Below are 24,309 nucleotides of genomic sequence, written 5' to 3'. Positions count from 1 at the left end.
GAGAGCACAGGATAAAGAAGATGCTGAGAGAGAGAATTGGGCTTGTTTGATCAAAAAAGAGAACGCTTTCTGAGACCATAATTGTCACTCTATCATAGAAGGCCACCTGACTGGTCAGGCATAATCTGTGCTTACTTAAGCTGTGCTGGCTGTCTTGAATCACCTCCTGGTCTTGCATGTGCCTTCTATGAGGATCTGCTCCATGATCTTCCCAGCTACAGAGGTGAGAATCACCGATCTGTAGTTCCCTTGTGTCTACTTTTCTCCCCTTTTAAAAAATCCAAGCGATGTCTCCCTTTTTCCATTCACTGGGGTCCTTGCCTGACTGGCATGACTTTTCAAATATCACAGAACTACAGAATATTCTGAGTTGGAAGGAACCTGCAAGGACACCACCAAGTCCAAGTGAATGACCCATACAGGGATCAAACCCATGATCTCGGAATTATTAGCAGCCTGCTCCAACCAACCAAGGTAATCACAGGGTGTGATGGAGAGTGGCTTGGCAACACCATCAGCCAGCTCTCTCAGGACCTGGGACGTTTGTCATCACAAATTTGTAGTTATTCAGTTTGATCACGTGATCTGGGAGCCACTCATGGTAGTCAGCAAAATACTTCTATGGAGTCAAGGTCTAGCTGAGTTCTTCAGATTAAGAATCAACTTTTGAAGACTCCTGTGCTTCTCCAGCTGCTATTTAAGAGCAGTCTCTGTCACTGGTGGGAACCTACAGGTAAAAAGCCCAGGATCCTCAAGATGTTCTGGAGCTCCAAAAATGCACGTGACCTTGATGCTGCAGTAGTGCCACTAAAACGCAATGGGAGTAAGACAGCTTACTGAGAGAAGCTACAATTCTTAACAGACTCCATCAGAGCTGCACAGGGGAAATTAGACAATTCTGCATGGCATAAATCAGAGCAGATCAGTGGATAAGAGTAGCATTTGCTATCTAGATGCAGTTCGCTGTTTATTTCCCCATTTAAACCCAACAACCTAATCAGCAGCATCATCACAGGATGCTTGGTCTGGAGAGCAGGCACAGCCCATCTCCAGCTCAGGCTCTGTCCTTGCATAAAGGCAGTCCCAGCATAAAGGCAGTCCCAGCTAAGCCACCTACCTGCTCCCCTCTGTAGATGACATACTCAGCATAAGCAAGTCCATTCACGCTTGGCCTGCCGATAACAGAATGGTGCCCAGGAGGGGCATGAGCCATTTTCATTGTGCTGAACTGAAGAAAGGATTTGCCAAGGGTCACTCTACAGAAGAGCATTTGTCTAAAACGAAAAAAGAGAGCGTCATTTTCAAATATCTTACTAGGAGTTGTATGCTTCCAGAAGGATTTCAGTCTTTTGAGATTATTTCATTACAATTAATTTCTCATGGCTTTTTAGAGAAACACTTCAAGAACCCAGTCCTAAGGCTGTATAAAACCTGTCAAAAATCTTTCATGACACTCAGAAGGGAAAACACACAGTTTGTTTAGTCCTCACATGGAAGCCTGTTCTAGTTCATTTCATAGAAAGCTGTTGAAAGAAGCTGAAACTCTCTGTGATCCCACCAGCAGGTAATGGACAGGTGTCAAAGTGTGAGAAACACATTGATCTACTCCAGGACAAAACAAAGCTGCAATTAAGTCCTGTTCCAAAATTATCTACCTCCAATATTATCTACAGTACCATACTGTACTGCTGACCACCACTTTGCACTGCAGTTTTGTCCTGAGAGTGCCTGGAGTTTAATTGCTATTTTCCCCTGACTCTTCATTTTCAAACTTGCTCTTTCAAGCCTTTTTCCTGAGCCACTGCTCACTTTGATTTATACTCTCTGCATGTTTAGATGTAATTTTTGACCTTCCGGTGGGACTTGCTGCATTTATACTTGTTTTGTTCAACCTTGACAAATGGAAAACTGCATTTTTCCTGCCACGACCAAGCTCAAGTGGCCATTCTTTGCCTGCATATCACCCTCTGCCAGGATCATAAAAACCAGGAGAGGCAGAATTATGTGTGGGGAACTCTGCTGGATTCCTACCTGTGGCAGATGTAACAGGACCTGTCTTTGTGTGTGGGACAGCCAGTTCCTCCCCCTATTCCATACACATATTGGTTGCTTTTTGAGGAGTTCTCAGCAAAGTAAATTCCAGCTCCAAACATTCCTCCAATGTATGCATGCCTTTCATCAAATCCTTTGTGAATGATAGCATTAATAAAAGGAGACCCTAGAACAGTGACACAAAAAGACACATACTTGTTAAGTTGTATAGTAATACAGGACTCAATGCCAAGAGGTGTTGATCTGCCTCAAATAGACCATTAAATAGCAGAAAGTGTGCTCAGTCAGCTGCAAGGGGGCGATACCCAGCAGGATGCAGTGATGTGTGGGATTTATCATTATATACCAAAATCCCACGTGTGACTCATTTCTTACTCATTTCACAGATCTCATTAAATGGCTTTCCCCCCACTCACATTTCAGTGCAATTTATCTTGTCAATGCATACCCTCTCCAGGAGTCAGCACTGCTTAAGGTGGGGCAAGGTGTCAGGACGATCATACCCAAAACCAATTTCCTATACAGAATCACAGAAGAATCTAGGACAGAAGGACCTTCAGGCAATTGTCATTTGCAGGCATTTCTAGAGAAATCTTGCTGAAACTTATGGTTGGTTTTGATTCCTTTCCCTGATGCTTGCCTAAAGCACCAGGGTAAAACACTTTTATTGTGTGCTGCTCCCATCATTTAGAAGACACCATGTCTTTCTCACAGCAATGTAACATCGTCCCAGCAGCTTTACTGGAAATGACTAAGATACAGCTTAGCAAAAAACCTTCCTCTTTCTTAAGAAACCAAAACATAATAAAAGTATTTCTTATCCAATGTAGCTTTTTGGATTGCAGTTACCACACAGAGTAACTCCACCACCCCCACACCCCCAATGCACCCCCTGCATCTCTAGTGTAGAAACACAATTACTTGCATAGGATGGTGACACAGCAAGAATAACATTCCCTGTGGGTCTTTGCAAGGTTTGGGTTTTTTGTTAAGTACCAATACATACAAAGAGACATGACTTCCTTACCGTGAAACAGCATACGCTCGTTGTGATGATTGTGATTCTCCTCTGAGACCTCCTTCTGCCTGTGACAGAATCTCTCCCGTAACTTCTTGTTCACTACCTTCTGAATCTGCAGTGGAACAACAGATCAAACCATGCTCTTACCATAACATTTCAATCTCTCAAATGTATTTGAATTGCAATTGAAATGAAATCTAGTTTCACAGAGTTCACATTAATTTGACAGGGAAACTGATGGAAGACACATGAACGCTGTGAAGAAACCCCATGGCTGTTCCGCACACAAGGCTGAAGTGTCTCCAACAACTCTGTAGCCCACACCTACAAATAGTTAAAGCTACTGTGAAACTGCAGCTCGGGTTAAAGGACAACTTTCAGGCTTCTTCTCACAGAGCCTTCAATAACACAAAGAACTACAAACTGAAACTCATTCCTGCTCTGCTTTGAGCTCTGTTGACTGATCTTGTCTAGCTCTTTGAAACTTGCTATCTAGTTTAGGTTTATTTGTTATGAAAAGAAACAACTTTTGGTTCTTTTTATAAAAAATAATAAGATGTGCTGTTTAATCTATCCATATAATTTCAGCCACATGCTCTTAATACCACTGAGGTTTCTGTAAAGGACTTTACCATTGATTGGGAGTAGGATGGAAGAAGAGTTTACTTCAGGGCCCATGAGCTATTGGATCAAGTTGCAAAGGTTCTGCACAGGCTTACTTCTCAAAGAGATAGGCAGCACAGGTTTGCTGAAGCTCAGAAACCAAGTTCTGTTCTGATTCCCTCTATTTCCTTCTCCCCAGAAAAAGACACACACCTTCCCTCAGAAAGACAACACTATTTTCTAGAATACCATGGCTTGGAAAATGCATTTTTCTAGTTGACAAAGGCAAATGAGGCGGTGTCAAGCTGGAAAGTTACATAGGGAGATAGAAACCTCTTATTAGAAGTAATGATCATCCTTTCATACACTTATACCCCAAATCCCCTTTAAAATGGCAAGAAAAGTCTACACTGAGAAAAAAGATAAATCTGTGCTGCAAGGGTCAAACACAGAAGTTATAGGCCTCTGAAATTCAGTCAGGTTCTTCACCACCTCTGCCTTCAACATCAGTCCTTCAGACTCCTTTAGAAGCCCAAATGACACTTTTCCCTCATTCCCTGTGCAGAGCATGCATTCATTTTAGCACTTGCATGAACTCTGTTTCTGAATACTATTTCAACAAAGAACTTTAAATATAAAAGGGCAAACCATTAAATTGATTCCGCCTGCTGGTATAAATACTAACATACTTTACCACAGAACACTGAGAGGTTTTGAAACTTACCCTGATGACATTGTATCTGTTGAAGATCCCACCAGCATTTCCACCATCCCGATGCTCCCGGATTGTACTTTGCATCTATGTAAAAACCCAAAACTGAATGTTCAGCACATAAACCTTCCCAGCAAAGTATCCATGCCATGTCTCAGTATATCACTGGCAACAACAGACAGTCTTGATGGAAAATTAAAAGGTGTAAAAAAAAAGAAAAAAAAAGAAGAAAAAAACCCCAAACCCCTCTATTTTAAACTGAGTTATACCCTAATTTCTCAAGCACCCAATGATGCAATTATCCAATCTTGTAATAAAAATCCACATAAGAAAAATAGAAAAATGGTACTTGCTATCAAAATGATACACTACTAGAAAACCCTCTTTAAATTAGGAAAAAACTCCCAATATTTGAGGATTAATATACAAAAAGATCACTTCATAGTAATAACAAATGTGATTTTAATAAGTTTAGTTTGCATTTCTTAGTATTAGGGAAATACCTGCACTGTAAATTCTCTTACGTCATTAGAAGAGCATTTCTGATTTCCTCAGAAATAGTTGCATTGTGTCTTAGAGAAGTACTTATAGCTACAACAACAATATTTTGTAACAGTTCAAATAAATATTCCAATTTACTATGACAAGTGACCCTTTCCTTCAGAAGAGTTTATTAAAAAAATCTGCACAAACTCTAGTTTATGAAGTTACTAATAAAAAATATGCCCATCTAAGCTGGCAGCAATCCTGATTATCTAGACTTTTTAAATTACTTCTGTGCTATAGTGTAGGAACATGACACAAATAGCAAATTCAGAGTAAAATGGAGTTTCTACCAAACACAACTCTTCAGGAAGTCTCTTTTCTGTTATGATTTTTGCTTTCAAAATGGTATGTGCCTGTAGTTTACTTAAATAAAAGAGCATGTGTGTGTGTGGGAGGCAAAATTACAGTCAATTCTCAATTGTCCAAGAGCTGTTTATCTGGGTTACAGATTAACTAGCCACTGAGACAAGAGAAAACAAGCTGGTTCACAGAAAATGCTTAGAGAATTGCAAGGCCTTGATGTCTTGGTTTCACACACAGCTTTTAATTCTCACAGGTCCACCTACCTACAGAAAGCTGTGCAAACCCTCCCTATGAGACGATATCCAAAACACAACAACAAAATAAAACTGGAATAACACTAAGTGAGCAGAGACTTCTTATTAAAAAAATTGGAAGGACATGGCAAAATAATTTCTATCATTGTTCTACATGAAAGGACAAATAAAGAACCTGAAACTTCGTATCAGCACTATGCAATTCATACATCAAAGCCTATTTTAGCACTTTCAACACATATTGCACACTTTAGCTCTGACAGGTTATCAGTGGAAAGAAAAATATACAGCCCCTGAAGCATTAAGAAAGGGACTTGGATTACCTCCTCTTCTACAGACTGATACTCCTTATCATCAGGAGCAAGGTCAAGGAGAATGGTCCCCTGACTCACACAGTGGAAAGTCAAATAAGGATTGGTACCTGCAAAGAGAAGGAATGAAAAGGAGCAAAAATCAACAGGAAAAACCAATACTGGCTCTATTTATATCCATCATCATCATCATTGTTCTTAAACAACCCCAGTACAGGAAATGCAAAACAAACACAAGGCATAAGCACAACCTCAAAAACAAATAAAAGTGCCTTCTTTAGCAACAGAGGTTTTAAAAGAGAGAAGCAAAATGCATGTGGGATATAATTGCCCTTTATTGCTTCCTCTTTCCATTAGAAACATGGGGCAGCTAAAACCCTATCAGGCCAATCCTTCAGGTATAACTGGCCTGGGGGTAGGTATGGAGGGCAAATCATATCCAAAAGCTCCTCTCTGGGTGAAACAGGGTCCTGAGAAATGGGAACAGCTTCCAAAGCTGCCTCAGGGGTATCCATTCTCTGAAAAGACAAGTGATCACTTGGTCTGGTATCTCCTTAATATATTCTTTAGCTATCACAACCCACTCAGCCACCATGTCTGCAGCAAACACACTTCTCTGACATCCAGATTCTTTCAAGTCTGGTCACAACGCCTACATTTAGAGAAAGTGACTTATGGGAGCCTGTTGTGTGGTACCCTTAGACTAGCCAGTAAAAGTGTCATACTTACCTTGCTGACCTCCTAGAAGTCTCTCCACACCCTTTATTAATTTGTGGCGATGTCCATATGCATTGATCCCAATTTCTTTTAGTTCCTCATGCCCCATATCAGCCAACACATCCAGGGTTATCTGGAAAGGTGAAAGATCACAAAAATCACTTGTCAAACCTGGCCTGACTTTCAAGGCTGGAGACCTATCACTTCAGAAATTGGAAAGTATTTATGGTGCAACCAAAAGCATAAAGGTAGATAATGTTTTGCTTCACTTCTACTTGCTGCCACCTTCTGGCAAACCCATCCCTATTCACAGGACCATACCCAGCTGCTACAGCCTGAAATTGTGCAAAACTTTCACTTCTCTCACACCAATTAACAACAGCTGGTTCTCGAAGAAGGTTCTCACAAACATTTTTCCTTAGGTAGAAGGGGGATGCACTGAAATGCTGGCATAAATACGGGAGTGCTTTTGAAGCATTCAACGTTTCACAGCATTGTACAATTCCTTACTTTCACTACACAAGCAGAAATTAATATTCTACAACCTTACTAATAATGAGCCAAGGTGAAAAAGTGCACATGAAGGTAGTGCTTGGAAAACCAGCTTAAAAGAATAAGCTTAAAGAAGATGAGCTTGTTTTTTTCTACAAAGAAACTTACAAGAAGAGCTGGATGATTTCAAAATGATGAATATATTGAATCCGACTTGCATTGTTAAATCTTATTAGCAGGGAAGCTCTTAACAGGTTAGGAGTCAAGGAAGCAAAAGTAGAACAAGACCAGCTAGGCAACAGGAAGGTGTGAAAAATAATAATAAAACCTGAGAAGTGCACAGGTTGGTTTGAGGTTGGTTTCCTTCTGAACAGAAGGAGTTCCAAACTAAAGAGAAGAGCTTATGCTTCATGTATGAGAAGGGGAAAAGTTCTATGGTATTTTATCTTTGAACATTTTATAGAAACAGCTGGAACTGTAAATAACACATCACATTTCAAATCTTTGTTTCCTGATTCCTCAATAAAAGATTAGCAGCAGAGGCCAGAGGAAAAAATAATCATCAAATCCAGTCTCTTGCACTTGTACCTTTCACTTCCACACGTACATTCCATCTCAGTCATGTAAACAGATCAATTTAACTGCAACATGTTAAATTTAAGAAACGGTACACAAAAGGAATCTACAAATACATTACAGGTACTTCTGCTGTAAAACATAATGAAAGCTTGAGAAATTTACATTAGTTGTACCCTTTTCATATATGCTGAATTACTGATAAATCTGCAGGTTTTATTCCCCTATTTCTCAACTAACCAAACTATCACATGCAGCACTACAGGTGGTGAAAGGCTTGTCTGGCTGTCAAGACTGCTGAAGGACAAACACAGGTGACATTTGAGCCTAACTTCATTATAGTCATCATGTTCAAAGTTCACAAGGTTCAAAATAACTCTCAGGATACAAGCCAAACTGGCAGTCACAGTGTATGTGTAACTAAAAGCTACTTGACACCTGAATCCAACAAGAAAAGATATTTTCATAGGTTTTGCAACTTCACCATATTGTATCTGGCAATTCATTTGCAGAAAACTCAAAGAAAACTTGAACACACTTCTTTTTCTGTAGATGTGAAGTGTGGGTTTTTTCCTTCCCTTTTTCAATTATAAAATGAAAACTAATGCAATGAATTTGAGTGACATTTATCTCCTAAACACAGAAACAGAGATGAGGCTTGCCACTTACCTGTTCTGTCTCAAAGATGTCCCGAAGGTGTTCAAGACCCAGGCTTTTTAGGAACTGGGTAATGTTCATGTCAAGACCAGAAACTGTGAGAGAAGAAACAAGTCTTTACATCCTATGCCTGTGAAGTAACAAAAACCAAACCAACCTCCTTAAAAAAAAATCAAGCAATACCACTGATTCTCTATAAAAAGAAACAGAGTTTGGAATTTTAAATCAATTTGTCTATGTCTGTAATAAACAATCTACTTCCATTGTGTCAAAGTTCTGTGCAAAGCTCATCACCGTTCTCTCTTCAGAATCAACTATTTAAAGCCCAAACCATCTGTGACAAATACAGGCTCATACTGCAAAGAGAAGGAAAAGAAGGATGGGTATATTTTTGCTATGTGACCCCCTTAGATTCTGACCTAAAGCATGGACTCCTGATACTAATCAAAGGGTTTAAAAAACCTTGGCAAAATCCCCAGCCATCACAATCATAACTTCTTCATCAAAATAATTCTCATTGGATTTTTTTATGAAGTCAATGAACATCTGGGCACCTAATCAGATCTGCATTTGTAGTCAGACCTAATGACTGATAGCAAACACAGATGAACAGTTAACAGTGAACAGTTAACAAACACCAGACACTTTAAAACACTGATTACAGTTCAAACTGCACAGTATTTTCTGGCTAGTCAGAAATGCTTTTCAGATAAACCAAGGCCTATTTTGATACTAAACTACAGTACTTCTGGCAATGTAAAGTTGTCCAGCAGCAAATGCACCTTCTCCTTCCTTCCTGTCAGTTCCTGCAGCTCCATCCCCAGCATTGGATGCCCCTCCCACGGCCAGCTCTGCCAGTGGGCCCGTGAGGTTATCAATGCTGCTGGCAGCACTCAGGCAGGAGGGTGTGGATGCTGGAGAGATCACAGAGGCACTGACAACAGTGGCCTGGGGCTTGAAGCACGTGGGCAAAGCTTCTGGAGGCATTGCATCTATCAGCAGAGCTCGGATATCATCAGCCTGAAAAACAGAAAGAATACGCAACATGAGCTCCTACTGCCACAAGTCACTGATCTCTGGAAATTTTTAATTGCTTTATTTGATTGTTCTGGTCCCCATTAGAAAGAAAACTGCCAGCTTCTGTTACAGGGGGATTCACAGTTGCAAGAACATTTTGATTTACCACTCAAGACATAGGTGAATCAGGTTCTCCCCATTTCTAAAGGTATATAAGAAACGACATCTAAATTTTTTCTGGCAGAATGGCATTGTAAGTGCTAAAGCCAGAGAGAACAATGTAGCAACTTTATTTGAAATCCTTCAGAACCTAGGACAGGAAATGCCACTTCTTAATTTCTGTCAGGCTCAATTTCAGGTGCACTGGAACATGGCTTCAGTGGCAAGATTACTGCTGCCTTTGCTATAATCACATCTCTTGGGTTAGAATAGGAAAAAAAAGGACAGGAGCTCAGTATTAGTATGGTCTTTGCTAACAGCTGGATTTAGCTTTTATTGACTTAATTAAGCAATACCCTCATCTTCAAGAATTTCCTCCTTAAAAATTCTTGTAGAACATTATTAAGGCACCCTTATTTTCCTGCAGAGAAATCAAATAATTTTCATATCCTTCATCACAAAGCAAGTTTTCTAGAGCTCAGATTACTCTGGAGGATATTTCTTGAACTCTCCATAAATAAATCAGTAACCCTAAAAAATACTTGCACTGAGACCAGACACAGCATCCAATCTGGTTGCATTATCTATTCCAAGACTGTTTAAGCTGGGGCGTACATGTTCATAGAACCTTATTAGGCTTTTAAACCATTTAAAAGAAAGTTTACAGAAGCCAGTTTTAGAAAAAGTTTGATAGCCACCTACAAATTTTAGAGGTAGAATGAATTCTTTGGAATGTTCTTTTGGAGTTAATGTTTTAAAAAGGAACTGAGGTAATATGGAGGCACTGAGCGTAACAATCCACCAAATGTTCCCATTCCGCCCATCTGGTGTTCCTCCTAGGTTCAAAGAAATAATCACCAACAGTACACAGACTGACCATCATCAGAGACATCTCAGAGAGTTTTATTCCTGGGAATGAGGAGATTGATCCCAGAAGTGAATACTTAAGGAGAAGCAAACCTTAAATCACAAGCCATGCTAAGATTCCAGCCAAAGGAAAATGCCTGGTCCCATGCATAAAAAGCCACAAAGAGGTACACAGGAGATGCCCTTCTCTCTCCAGCTCAGCAAAATGGAAGCTGAGGACTGCTGATGCCAGAGAGCCACAGAAATGAATTTAATATGCAGAGTACATCCTTCAGAGCAGCCTGTGGCTGGCTAACATGAACTTACTGTTGCCAGGTCTAGTGGTGTCTGACCCTCTTGGTTCTTCATGGTTGGATCTGCTCCATGAGCTAACAGCAGAGCACAGAGCTGTGTCCTTCCTTTTTGTGCAGCTTCATGCAAAGGTGTGAATGCCCACTTATCTGTTGCATTTACACATGTATTATATTTGATCAACAGTGCTGCTATATCCACATGCTGGAAAACACAAGAATATCCCAATCAACATGACACTGGTAAAACATACATTCCTTTTTTATGCTGGAGTAATGGTGCCTAGAGACCCTTGTGGTTTCTCTTTCCTTAACTCATTCTGCTTCCTGTGTCACAGGAGCAGCACACTTCTCCAGATACCAATTCATACTGCAGCTCCACAGTCATCTGTGTCTGTGCACTAGCAGATCATTCACCAACAGAAGAACTGGGATCAGGCACGGAAGCAGATTTCTATCAAATCACCCCAAGTACATAGCATTAAGTTTGTGCCAGCTGGAGGACCAGACATGATATTTAACCCTGCATAAAATAATTATTTGAGGACAAATTTGAACTGGTGAATTTACTGGGCTGCAACTCTTGTGACACAGCACCAGAAGCTCTGAAGATCCATGTGTTGTGATACTGAGCCACCCCTGTGTGTATACAGAAGTCTTTGTTGTGCTTTCTTTCTTGCAAGACTTTGAACTCATCTGTGGCATCACATATCTGTTCTATCTTCACTCATACTTTATGAGAGCTGTAATTGATAAAATGTATTATGAGTGTCACAAGGAACAGCTGTTTTACATGAGTTATAAAAGTAATGAACTTATAACCCCATGCTTCCATCAATATACTGTCCTTGAAGTCTCCCAAGTAAAAATAAGAGAAAACTGACAAATGAAATTTTTGCCTGCCTCTAACCAGTATATGCTTCTTGTGCAAGACAGCAAAGAAAAAAAAGCAGGTAGTCAAAATGAATGGGTGGTAGCATGAAACACTGAAATTGTAAGCAGAGGCACAAAGAATTGCCAATGGATTTCCTTCTTCCCCTCAATGGCAATTAAATGACTCTTTGCAGCTCTCATAAAACAGCTTGGTCTCTGAACAAGTGTGGTTTGAAAATACTGCCAAGTTTATTTTTCCTCTCTGCCAAACTTTTAAAGCAATTGCTGTTCCTGTGATTTTTCTGTCACAGAAAGCCCTATTGAGGGACACACAGCATGAAGTACTGGGTGGGAGAACTGAAGAAATTTTGTGAGGAAAAGGCAGAGCTTGTGAATCTTGCCAGCTATGAACTTGTGAAACCATTACTCCTCTCCTCCCTACCTCCCATCACAGAGATCTGAACAGGCTGATGACAGCTCACAGAGAAGTGTGGGATGCCAGGAAAGGTATGAAGCAACTCTTAACTAAATAAGCTGATGGAAAAGCACCAAACACTGCCTTTTTAACGTTTCCTAGAGGAAGCAGGGCAACCAGGTTAGATTGACATTATGACTTTTAGAAATGATAATCCACTAAAACCAATCTGACATTTCTCTATGTCAATAAAAAATGGTTTGGGTTTGTGTAAAATGTGTGTTTTGTTTTCTCATGCCAAAGAAAAGAACACAGTCTTTCCAACAGAATTTATCTCTAGATCTTAGAAACATCTTGGGAATGAATGCTTAAAGGCAGATGCTGATAAACAGTATTACTTGGTATTAAGACCCTGTAACATAAAAGAATTCTGTGCTGCTTTCTAATCTTTCATCAGGATTTGGGGCCTTTTGCTCTTTGGGACACTGGGATCCCAGAGTGATGTAAAGAACCAATACAAATGGTGTAGACTGAATTTCATTGATGCTCTTTTTAAAAACAAAGTGAACACTGCACTTTTTATTTCATTTGCTCTCAAACAAAAGCAATCATGGTTCTGTTAGGGTCACCTGTCCCAGATTTTGCTGTACAAGTGCCAGGGCCAGGTAAGTAACAAAGCATATTGTGACCATCAAACCCAGTACCTCATCAGTTTCAGATCCTCCTCTGACTGTAAGCACAGTGCTAGAAGCTTCTCAAGCACTGTCTCTGTACAACTATTTACAAGAGACTTCTTTCTCACCCAATCCCCATCTAACAACTGCTCATAAGCAATCTATTAGGCATCTGTGCAACTGGGACACAGATGCTTACTCCTATAGGGAGGAAAGAGGGCCTGCCTCATCTGAAATGGCTTGAATCTGTCACTGCACCCCCTGCAGCAGATGGCTTGCCCTGGAGAACAACCACATTACAAACACAGTAGTCCTTCAACTCTAGCAATAGATTCACACCAAACACCAGCAGTAACACACCTCACTTGCCTGCCATCATCTGCACACAACCCCCTGGTATTTTTCTCTTCCTTCCATCTAAGTCCTTCAGACACAACTTGAGGTCTTTTCTGTTTTGAATATCACCCCAAACTGTTCAATCCTGTGCATCTGTTTGCCTGCATAAAAGCTACATTGTAGTGATCTTTCTGAACTGCAGCATTTAACTGCTACAGCACACCTGAATCTGTGTCCTATTTAATGTGTAGGACTGCAGATAGGACTCACAACAGCAACCTAGCCTGACAAATACTTCACCAAAACCTGAACTGTGTTCACAGAAAAACAGCTGCAAAATATCTGGCTTTGGATATGACTTCAAGGAGTCCCTTGCTGTTTTACTCATGGCAAGACTGCCTGCACCTACCCCATAGGATGCTGCATTGTGTAGGGGAATTAATCCTCCTTTGTCTTGGGCATTAACATCAGCACCATGCTCAAGAAGGTATTCAGCTACTTCCAAATTGTTGTAACCAGCTGTAGAAAAAGCACAGGAAAAGAAATTAGGTATTAGGAGAGCTAAACTAAAGAAAAATATTCAACAGAGAAGCTAAGGCAATTTTTCAACTGCACAAGTTCCTCTTCCCTAGCAATTGTATTACCTCCTGTAATAGATGCCCTAGTTAACTCTTTGTACAGGACAACTCTCTGAAACTCTTCCTATTCCAATCCTGATTTTAGCAAATTACATCAGTAGACCTACCACAAACATGCAAGCCTTGAAAACTTGGCACGTTACCCACCTGCAAGATGCAATGGCGTTGAATTTCTTCCCTGGGTGTCTCTGCAATTGATATTTTCTTGAGTACAGAGCTTCTGCACTCGTGCCAGGCACCCCTTCTTGGCAGCATCTAGCAGGGCAGCATCTCCTCGCAGTAAATCCTGGATATCTGTGTCCCCTTCTTTCACCAAATCTAAAGGAGTGTTCCCATCTCGATTCTTTTTTGTTGGATCAGCTCCATGCTGCAAAGAGCAAGTGGAATGTTAGCGTCACAGTCATGCACACAGCAGTGCACGTGTGTCACTACTGTGCCAAATTAAATTGGATTTTGCAGACCTACCATAATGTAGCAATAATTGTACAGATTAGTAGGCACAAGAAAATAAATTCACAAGTCTGAGGCCTAAAAGCATTAGTCTGAAACACAGCTGTGTGAATCTCAATTCAACAGGCAAGAATGGCAGCCCCCTGCAAGAGCTGTCCCTGCTCTACTTGCAACTGAAGTATGTTGAGGAGCATTTCCTGCATGTAGCTGTTTCTTACTGCCACAGCAGCGTGAAAAGAAAGCCAGCTGCAAGGGTCTTGCTGCCAGTCCTCCCCTTCTCCTGAAAACTGGCAGGAAGCAAATGGCTGGCAGAGGTATTTCCTGAGCACAAGCTTCTGAGCTAGCAAAGCCAGGCTCTGAGTTTTACTAAATGTCACCCTGATATCAAAAGGCACTTGTTTCAGAAGGGAACCAGCAAAATACTCTTCTCTACACTTTCCAATAGACAACAGCACCATCTTAAGCAGTGCACAGGTCTTTGGAAGAAGTGAAAAAAAATTTGGTGGACAAGTGGGGTTGGATATCTGCTGGAGTGTATCTGTGCTGGTAAAACATGTAGATCAGGCAGCGATAAGAACACGGTACTGGAGCATCAGGGGATGAGAAGGGGAACACAGAAGTATGCAGAGCATATGGTGTGAGTCACGTCCACATTCAGGTTTGTGGGAGGACAGCTCCTTTCCTATTCACTCTCAGCAGCAGTGGGACAAAACAAAGATAGATAAAGCAGAGGCAGCTGCTGGTGCTAGAGTTCTCTGGCTGACCTCTTCAGAACAGTCAAACACAGTCCCTGCCAGCAAGTCTACCCTGCCATTTCCCACTGGACTGGGAATGGGAGAACAGAGAGAATTAACTGCTTTGTATTTGGAAGCAGTACAACTGTGCTCATGGTGCAAAGGATGAAGAGCAAGGGACAGAAAGGACAGAGTATTGATTACATAGAAGCAGTTTCCACAGCTGTGGTTCTTTTAGGAAGAGAGCATTCTTTGTGAAAAGATTTCTAGACTGCAATAACTTCTCTAAGATATGACCTAAAATCCCTTAATTTAAAACTCATCAAAATTGGAACTATTTAAATAGTTCCAAAATAAATATCTGAACGAAGAGACAGTGTCTTCTGTGACCCCTTCCAAGGCATAGAAATAAATGAAGGTGGTCATTTCAAAGAAAGGTGATTTAAAAAGACACTGTCTCCAAAATGCCTGTTTATTTTTGTTTCCTTCTTCAAGCAGATCAGGAGAGAAGGAGCACAAGTCAGGAGGGGTCAAGCTCAACATCCACAACTCAGCAGAACTGACAACACTGCCAGCTGGCATAAGAGGCACAGCAGGAGAAACACTGAGTAAACTGCAGTGTGACCACATATCCACAGACACCCAGAGACTTTACATCTGTGTCACCTTAAGGGCATATTTAGCTCTTATCTTGTGAAAGAGTGATTTAAAAAAAATAAATTTCAGCACTTTTCTATTTCCTGTTGGACATCCATTCAAGATCCTCTGAAGACAAAATATGGGTAAATTCCCTGTGGAATGACCAGAAAAGGCCAGAGATCTCCAGTATCTATAATGCAACACTGTGCTTGAGAGATTACAGGTGTTCCTATAGCTTGGGCTAACATCTCTGTCAGGGTGTTACTTCCAGGCCACCACCATGCCTACTTCACAGCCATCTCTTAATATCCCCTGGTTTCTGCTGTAGATGTGCTTCAAACTATCATTCTTCTCTCTCTGACTGCTTTTTTGGTGATCAAGTGAAATAATTAATGATATAGGAGGGAAATAGTGGGGCTTTGTAGCAGCAAATGAAAAGCGGCTGGGGTAGACCATGTGTATCTTAAGACATCCATATTCTGACTTTCTCCTATCTTAAATGTTGTGCTTCAGAGGGACATAAGTAGGCAAGGCTGAAAGAGGAAAAGTGATTGGCAAAAAGTTCGACTCTAGCAGCCCCTTTCATCCTCTCAGGGCAGGATCTGACCTTATGTTAAGAAGTTCCTCAAACTCATGTTTCTCACTGGAAATATCTTTGCATTACCTCATGCTTTTAACAGGTTCTTCCTTTAAGTATAATGAATATTTATGCCACAGTATATTAACATGCATTTCCTCCAGGAGCTTGATAAATTATACATTAACATAACAGTTCTGAATTCCTCTCATACCAAACAGCATTTAGGACCCACCTTCCGCTATTGCTCTGTAACACTCTCTTGCATAAGTATTAACGGAATTTACTTAAATGCAGTAACTATTTCAGAAAGGGACGGATAGGACAAGGTAGGGAGTTGCCATCCTCACATGAATTCAGCTGGTTTTTCCAGTTTCAGAGTCTTGTCCTACTTGGCTAACAGTATTAATACTGGAAATAAAAATTCTGGAAACAGTACTTGTACAGATGATTCTTTTCAAGTCAACGATATTACACAAGAAACCATATGACCATTGCAAGATAAAAACTGATTCAAAGATACAACAAAGAATTCACTGAATGCAATTAACTTTGCATTAATCTTCAGAAAAAATAAATATGTATGCATTTAAAGACACATCTGAGATCTCCAGCACGTACTTTTAAAAGCAATTTGCAGATTTCATATTTTCCTTTTGCTGCTGCTTCATGTAGAGGAGTGAATTTCCACAGGTCTGCCACGTTGACAGAAGCACCGTGCCTCACTAGGAGTTCAGCCACTTCGTAGTGTCCATAGGAACAGGCATTGTGCAGGGGTACCAAGCCACTAATCAAAGATAAAGCATTAATAGCTAGAAAATAAAGTCCTATATGCAATCAGTAGATAAAACTCTCACTTTCACCAGACATTATTGTTATCTTTCAGTCTTTCCAGTTTTCATGGTTTTATTTTTCTATTAAAAATCAATTAAAACTTAATTATCCTCCTTCAGTTCTCATCCACAAGACTTTTAAATATTTAGCAAGTCCCAATGTTACAGCTTCCATATGCAACTTCAATGCTGTTAATAACAGACAAAAACTAAATTGCTGAAAGTTGTTCTAAGTTTGGATATTTGAGTATAAATTTCAAGAAAGACATAACACTAATCTGTTTGAAGTGCAGTTATTAGTACGTACTGCACATCTGATAGATACAGAAAGATACCCAAACACTTCTTCCAGGGTAAGCCTGAAAATTCAGTATTGGAAATTTATTATCCCCCACCCTGAACTAATATATGGAGTAAAAGAGTGAACATAACCATGCTGCTGCACAACTAATGCAAAAAAAAAAGTAAATGTTTTATATAATTTAACTGAATATTAACTGTAAAAATAATTAACTTAATAATAAAAGCTAACATAATTAGAAAAATGCCCAGAGATAACCCTGGTATTTATCTCATTTTATTCAAAACTAATTTTAGATCACCTAAAACAAGTTAAAGGCTGCTTTTAAGCAAAACAAAGTCTCCAAAATGGGCAAAAAGGGGAAGAGAAGCATCACGTATCACAGTGCCAGGTTATATACTTGATATTGGCTTTTCCAGAAAGCAAAGTATGCTGTAATGGTCTATAAACCTCCCTAGGGCACAGGAACAATGCTCAACAAGGAGGAAAGAGAAAAATTTTCAAGATAAAAACACCATGGTCACTGAAATCTGAATCAAAATGAATATATAAAGGATATAAGTCTCACACCAATAGAGAACAGCAGAACATATCAAGGAATGAAATGTACCCTTTATCTTTGGCATGCACATCTGCTCCATGGTGCAGGAGATACTCCACCACTGACACCCGGTTATATCCTGCAGCAAAGTGCAGTGGTGTTGAATGACGGCCTTCCAGATCTCTGCAATTCACATTCTGAGGGCTGCAAAGTTGCTGGGGAGACAAAAAACCACAAAATCTAGTACAGAACTAAAACTAACAAATAAAGAACTCCCCAAAACCAAACAGCAACAACAAAACATGAAACAAACACAAAAGCAAATAACTAAACTACCACCTCCAAAGACCCCAACACAAAATCTGATCCATTTATATTACACAAATTTTTTGAAGTATCAGAAAATTTCTTTCCACTTATGCAAAGTTTGAAAAATACCATTTCTAAATTTACAGCTGAATGTACTTCTATAACAAATAAGACTTAAATGATGGAAGCAGTGTGAAGATGTTCCTAATGTATAAGAAAGGGTGAACCTCTACATCACTAAGTACCAGGTTCAAGGCCATGTAACTTTCTCCAGATATATCGCCATTTCTGGTCTATAATGCCTTCAGAAAACCAGAAATATTAAGCTTGGCAGTCAAAGGAGCTGCTGGTACACAAAATTGCTGCTATTTGAATATTAATGTATATCATGCTGAAGTTCAAGGTGGGAAAGTATGCACAAGAGTCCATTTGCAGGCTGTTTTGTCCACCGACCAAGCATCAAAAACAAGATCAAATCTTCCTGTGATGGTGGGATTCCATGGCCTGACCCACTCCTTCAGATTAAGGATGGTTTAAAATATTGAGTCGATACCTGTTAACAGTATTTGCTTGCCATCTGATTGAATCATGCACCTGAGGGCTTGTTTCTACTCAGCTGTGATTCTGAGAATCACAGAGTCTGCTTCAAAGAATTATGGCTACATCTGAGTCCATCAAAGACATGAATTTGGGAAGGACTGGCAGAACAAAAGCAGAAACCCAAGAAAAACACACCTCAGTACATCTTAATGTACTACTTCCTACAAGAAAAAAAAAAGAAATATCCATGATTTCCCATTTTTTATGATTTACCATCCATTGGGCACTGTTCCCACAAGCCTTGCACAGCAATGCCAAGTAGAAAATTCCCATGAACTGTGCAAACCTACCTTCACAGTTTCCAAGTCTCCAGCTTTGGATGCTTCTAACAACCGATAATCCACGTCGGATGTGCGCACCGGCGTACTTTCTACACGGGGAAAAGATGCTTTAAGATTACTTAGGATACATAAGTGGTATTAACTTGTGCTCAACATATTTTCCACAGCTGGGGGGTGAAGTTGGTCTGTTGTTACTTTTGAAAATGCAGCTGGGGTTGTGATGTTCAAGTTCATATTGCCAACATGTCTGAATAAGGAGCTTTAGTTTTAGAGCAAATCAGTCAGATTTTGACTCTAAAGCTGACATGATTCTGCCAAAATTCTTCTCTCTCAATCCACATAAATACATTCATGTACACATTTTAACAGATAACACTATCCAGGTAACCAGCTACATCTCAGGAGTGGGTACACTTTGAAACAGTCCTTTGCACTGCTGTAAAATGCTTTTTTCTTGTTTTGTCCTGTTTTAAGGCAATATTGCTGAAAACACTGGAGGAAATTGAGTTTCTAGCTGCATGTCTTCTCATCTATCTGGCTATCTGCCTTTGTTTGACTACCTGCACATCTCACTGTAAGGTGAGTTACTTGCTCTTTATTCGCTATTGATGCAATTATTTTTCTCTGTACTTGCAAAAATTCAGAGGTAACGTGGGTAAGAGGATGCAAACCCTTAAGCACTTATATGTAAAATAGTGCCACCCTTTTCAAACATCTATTCATCATTTCAATAGAAGATATAGACGAATTGTTACCTAAGCACTATCTAGAGCACTTTCACAATAAAATCTTTCTCTACTGGACAAGCAAGAGATTTGAAGTAAAAGTTCAAACTGTTTAGCAACTATCGGTGTTTTTCTGCCAGTTACACTCTGTTTGTGCCTGCTGAAGTAGGGAGTACCTAACAGGTTGGCTGATGCAGGGAAAAAGGTTTCTTACATGCTCAGCAATATTCCAGTTGCCTTGGAACTTGCTACCAAAAAAATCCCAAAACTCCCTACATGTGCTTTGCTACAACCTTCTTGTGCAGCCAGCATATCCTAGATCTACAAGATGGTTATCTTCTTCTCCATTTGCACAAAATCACTGAACTGAGCAGAGCTATTTACTTATTTTCTGAGAAGTGTCACACAATACATACTGTAGTTGTGTGCATGTGATGGCAGAGGGGAGAGATGAGAAAACTACTTCAAGTCTCATGCTCTGAGAAAGAAACAAGATCCAAAGCTGTAAAGGGAGAAGCTGAAGTTCAAATACACAAGCCTTTACTTTTACCCACCACTTAAGATCTGTTGCACTGCTTCATTTCCCATCTGTGCTGCTGTGAAGCCTTGCAAAGAGATGATGGAGGGATCAGAGCCGTAACTCAGCAACAACCGGCAGGTTTGCAAGTGCCCTGCTAAGGCAGCCCTGTGCAATGCTGTCTGACCAAGTGTGTCCAGTGCATTCATCTGAAAAAGCAGCAGCAATATAAAATAAAACACTCTTGTAATTAAAAGACTGCACCTGTCCCTGTCCTTAGTAAGAAGAGCAGTAAGAAGAATTTTTCGGCATACAAATTTACCTATCAATTCTTCTGCACTGCAATTCAACAAAACCAAATGACAAAACAGGCAAACACTCCAAAGGAAAAATAATTTACCACAGGTGTTTCCTGTCTTTTAACAACACAGGTTATTTATGTGCATGGCTAACAAACAATATAGGATCCCCAGAACCATACTTTAAATAGTGATCAAGCTTTTGTGAATTTTGACGAAGACCAATCTCGTGCAAGAAAAGAAACACTATTACAGTACGAGAAAGAGGTAACTTGACATAAATTGTTACCAAACAATTTAAGAATCTTACAGCTTTAAGGAAATTTCCATCTGTCATTGTCAGAAGAAGAATAACTCAACATGACCCAGTACCAAGAACTAATGTAAAATAAAGATGTCAAATGAAGAATTCTATGAAGGGGGGGTGGGGGGGAAAGTTGGATACAAACATTTCCTCCTCACTTTTTGTGCCTTTACATCAATGTTAAGTATAACTGAATATAATTCTTCTCAATACAAGGCTGTATAAACAGGAAAAATGGAGTATAATTTTCAAAGGGTATGATATAATGGAAACACATCCATCTGTCAAGATCTAACAGTGCAGCTAAATAACTAGAAGTATCTCTCCCAGTGCGCTATCAAAAAAAGGAAGAGAATAATAGAGAGCTTTAAAAAGCGGAAAAACACTCCCATGAAAATAACCTTTCAAGAAGATACTCTGTATCTTGCAGCGATTCATGACAAATTTAAATGTAAATGCCCAGCAGCTTTTTTACCACTTTATGAAACACAGAACTACTCTATAGTCTCTGCAAGCAACTCAGAACCTGTTATCTGTTTCCAAGCCTACAGATTGCAGGCTGTGAACTGCATGCATAATAAACTTTGTTACTGTGTAAAATTCACCTTTTTACCGTCTCAAAATCTTTGCGGTGACAGCAAACAAAGGTTTTGCTTGTTATTTCTCACCTAAAATGCAGTATGAAAACCCTGCTAGCCTCCATGAAACCAGTGAAAAAGCATTTTGGTTAAGACACTTATTTTATAACTAAACAAAATTTAACTAAAACTAAATTAAATTAACTATGCAAAGATCTACTACAAGATAGGGTAAAAAAGTAAAATACCTGCAATACTGCAATATCAAGTCACAAAAAAGAACAAAGAACAACCAAATAAATGAAAGAAAGTGTAATTTGATATTGTCTGAAATCATTTTACAGACTGACAGAGTAGGAATTTCTCAGATCACAAACCTCTCTTGCAGCAAGATGGACAGGAGAACAGGTCTGCTTTCTTCTAACTGCACTCAGCTCATGCCACTCTAATAGGATTGCCCTAAAAGTTTCATTTCAAATAAAAAATCTACTGCTATCCTCCATGTTAACTAGATGCTGAATGTCCCAAATCCATCATTTTGTCTATATGATAATCCTCATCTGCTTCAGGATACCAGATACCTTTCACCACTGATAAGGGCACAGAGGTAAGCAGAACTCTGGGGCTACACACATTTAGTAATAGTAAAAGCAGAATGAAATGAAATTTGTGGATTCTCAAAGTAGCTGATAATGCTCCATTCATCCAAAAAAGAAAATCGTAAGTAATGTATTCTTTATTACTGACTTCCTGTGTTAAACAGGCCTGTACTGAACAAAGTGTAGAAGCAATAGCAGCAAGGCATTCACTGGGCACAATTCGATACATGTCCCTGGAAAAAATGTTAATATTCATTTGAAAAGAACACTGTCAGAGTCATCAGAGCCATTATCTCATATGTCTTTTCCAGGTCTCCTTTCACCTCTAAACCATTATCTTTGCCAACAATCAATTCTTCTGGCAGAAGAACATCAGTCATTTGAAGAAATACCTGCTTCCTTCTGAGAAAAAAAGAGCTGCAGTTGACAGACAGATGCATGAACCAAATGCAGCTGCTCTTTACCTCAGGAGCAGAGTTAGGCTTTGCAAGACAATTTCACTGGGAATACGTTTATTTTGGGGGCAGATCTCAGCAATAATGCACCACTTCTCTAAAACCAACCAAAGAATATATTCCAATAAGACTTAAAGCAAGAGGACTTACTTCCAAATGAAAATTTACTTAAGCACAACAAATTGAAATACAAAATTGAGAATAAAGTCTCAAAAATCAGACCTCGTAAGACATATGCCTTGGTTAAACAATCTTCAATACCAGGTCCAAAATCATGTGCCATTTCAAATTCAAAGTCTAAACTCTGTTTGACAAAATGTGAAATATGCAAGGTATACTGCTTTAACTGTGCCCTGAGTAGCCAGATTGTTCCAGCTGCACTTATTAAAAAAAAAGATAAATATAAATTTGGTCACCTTTATAAGCAGTCTGAATTAGAAGGCTGTATCTCTGAATTATCTTATAGACAGGTTTTCTGCAAGGAGTTAAAATTATAGGTTTAACAGCTTTACTCCACAGTGCACTGGCTCTGGATCCAATTTCTTCACCTTTTAGCATGGAAGCAGTCATTCCACTGCTCAAAATCAATGTAAAAGCAGAATACAGTTATCAATTGAAAAGAGTTTTTAAATAAGTGGTTTCAGAGAAAGATACAGTCCTATTCAGTTTTACCAAATGCAGACTTCCTTCTGTTCTTTCCTCTCCTTCCCCTGATTTCCCTTTCCCCATCCTGAACAGACACATATGGAAATGGAAATGGTCACATATCATCGGACACTACTGAGATTTGCCCTTCCCTCACTGCTGCTCTCTTGGAGCAGTGTACACAGTCACGGCAAAACTCCCTTGGCTGCCAGGCACTTGTGGCAGCTCAACAGCTCAGATCTGTTGAGGAAACATTTTTTGCAATACTTCATATCAGTTTTTTATCAAAATCAAATGCCCTAAATATCCCTCCTGCTCCTTGACACTACAAACAGCAGCACAAAAAGCAACAGCTTCCAAGAACTGTGATTTTCTCTGTAAAATCTTTCTAAAAGATGTACATTCTAAAAATCCCATGTGAAACTTGTGCTCTGCCAGCAGTTCCACACCACAGTATCCTTCCCTGCAATGCAAGTGCTCTAACTGCTCTCCTCCTGCAGTAATTCTGAAGACAAGCTTGCAGTATGTCTTGTGCCTTGTTGTCTGTCCTGGGGTGACTTTATGATGTTTGCATCCCCATTTGTTTGTTTAGCCCAGAAATAAGTTTTGCACCTTTAAGACTGGTTCCAAGGGCAGAAGGGGGAGAGAGAAGAAGCGCAGAGGTCTCCTCCAAAATTTGCTCTAAACCAGGACATTGTCCAACAATAAACATAGGAGTGAAGCAGCACTGATGACAATTTCAAGCTCAATCAGCAGAAAAAAAGCAGGAAAAAATAGTCAGTTTCACTCTGAAAACTCCTATAGGATCCAGTCAGATGTTCCACAATTACCTCTTCTTCATAAAAGCTTAAGATTAAGGTCAGGATGTTTGGATGTCTAAGCAGTGGAAAAATTGAACCATTCAATCACAAAAGACCACACAGGTCTTTATGTTGTTAACCACAGTAGTCTAGAATCTGCTACATTTCTGAAAGGCAATTTAATTTTTCAATTCCTACTGTTCCCTGAGAAAATCATACCTCTCCCTGAAATGTTGGAAGTAAATGTGTTACACAACAAGGTTATTCAAAAACACTTCAGTTTGTTGTGTGGGTCTAGATAGATGGTGAACATTTGCAAATCCATGATCATGAAAGGCTGGCAACATGCTACTCCAATGCACAGAAATAACTGCATTATGCAAAGATGCATAAAGCAAGATCTTCCCAGCAGAGCAGAATAAATTAACTTCTGCTACCATCACGAACAGGGACACTATCTCTCTGGCATGACCTTAAAAAGGCTCATTTTGTCCTGCAGAAGAGAGGCATATCATAATTAAAGAGCATTCATCATCATCTCTGCACTTGCCCAAGATACCAGTGAACTTGCATGCTTGCAGCTCTTTCTTTCCAACAATCCTTCCAGTT

At 39.7% G+C, this 24,309-nt stretch overlaps 1 protein-coding gene across 1 annotated transcript in view; it reads right to left on the bottom strand.

The window, feature by feature from the left end:
* TNKS (tankyrase) overlaps positions 1–24,309 on the bottom strand; it is a 127,944-nt gene that overhangs the window by 6,278 nt on the left and 97,357 nt on the right. Inside the window, exons 12-26 of the mRNA XM_059471159.1 lie at positions 20,058–20,229; positions 18,788–18,867; positions 17,658–17,803; positions 16,535–16,700; positions 13,661–13,880; positions 13,285–13,394; positions 10,594–10,782; positions 9,027–9,264; positions 8,257–8,339; positions 6,532–6,652; positions 5,815–5,912; positions 4,401–4,475; positions 3,080–3,185; positions 2,032–2,218; positions 1,118–1,274 (exon numbers count right to left, since the gene is read on the bottom strand). Coding sequence (XP_059327142.1) covers positions 1,118–1,274; positions 2,032–2,218; positions 3,080–3,185; positions 4,401–4,475; positions 5,815–5,912; positions 6,532–6,652; positions 8,257–8,339; positions 9,027–9,264; positions 10,594–10,782; positions 13,285–13,394; positions 13,661–13,880; positions 16,535–16,700; positions 17,658–17,803; positions 18,788–18,867; positions 20,058–20,229 — 2,148 coding nt within the window. The remainder of the gene's footprint in view (positions 1–1,117; positions 1,275–2,031; positions 2,219–3,079; positions 3,186–4,400; positions 4,476–5,814; positions 5,913–6,531; positions 6,653–8,256; positions 8,340–9,026; positions 9,265–10,593; positions 10,783–13,284; positions 13,395–13,660; positions 13,881–16,534; positions 16,701–17,657; positions 17,804–18,787; positions 18,868–20,057; positions 20,230–24,309) is intronic.

Source organism: Ammospiza nelsoni, chromosome 4 (genome assembly GCF_027579445.1).
Source record: "Ammospiza nelsoni isolate bAmmNel1 chromosome 4, bAmmNel1.pri, whole genome shotgun sequence".
Lineage (NCBI taxonomy): Eukaryota > Metazoa > Chordata > Aves > Passeriformes > Passerellidae > Ammospiza > Ammospiza nelsoni.
This window is presented reverse-complemented; position numbering and strand designations above follow the sequence as displayed.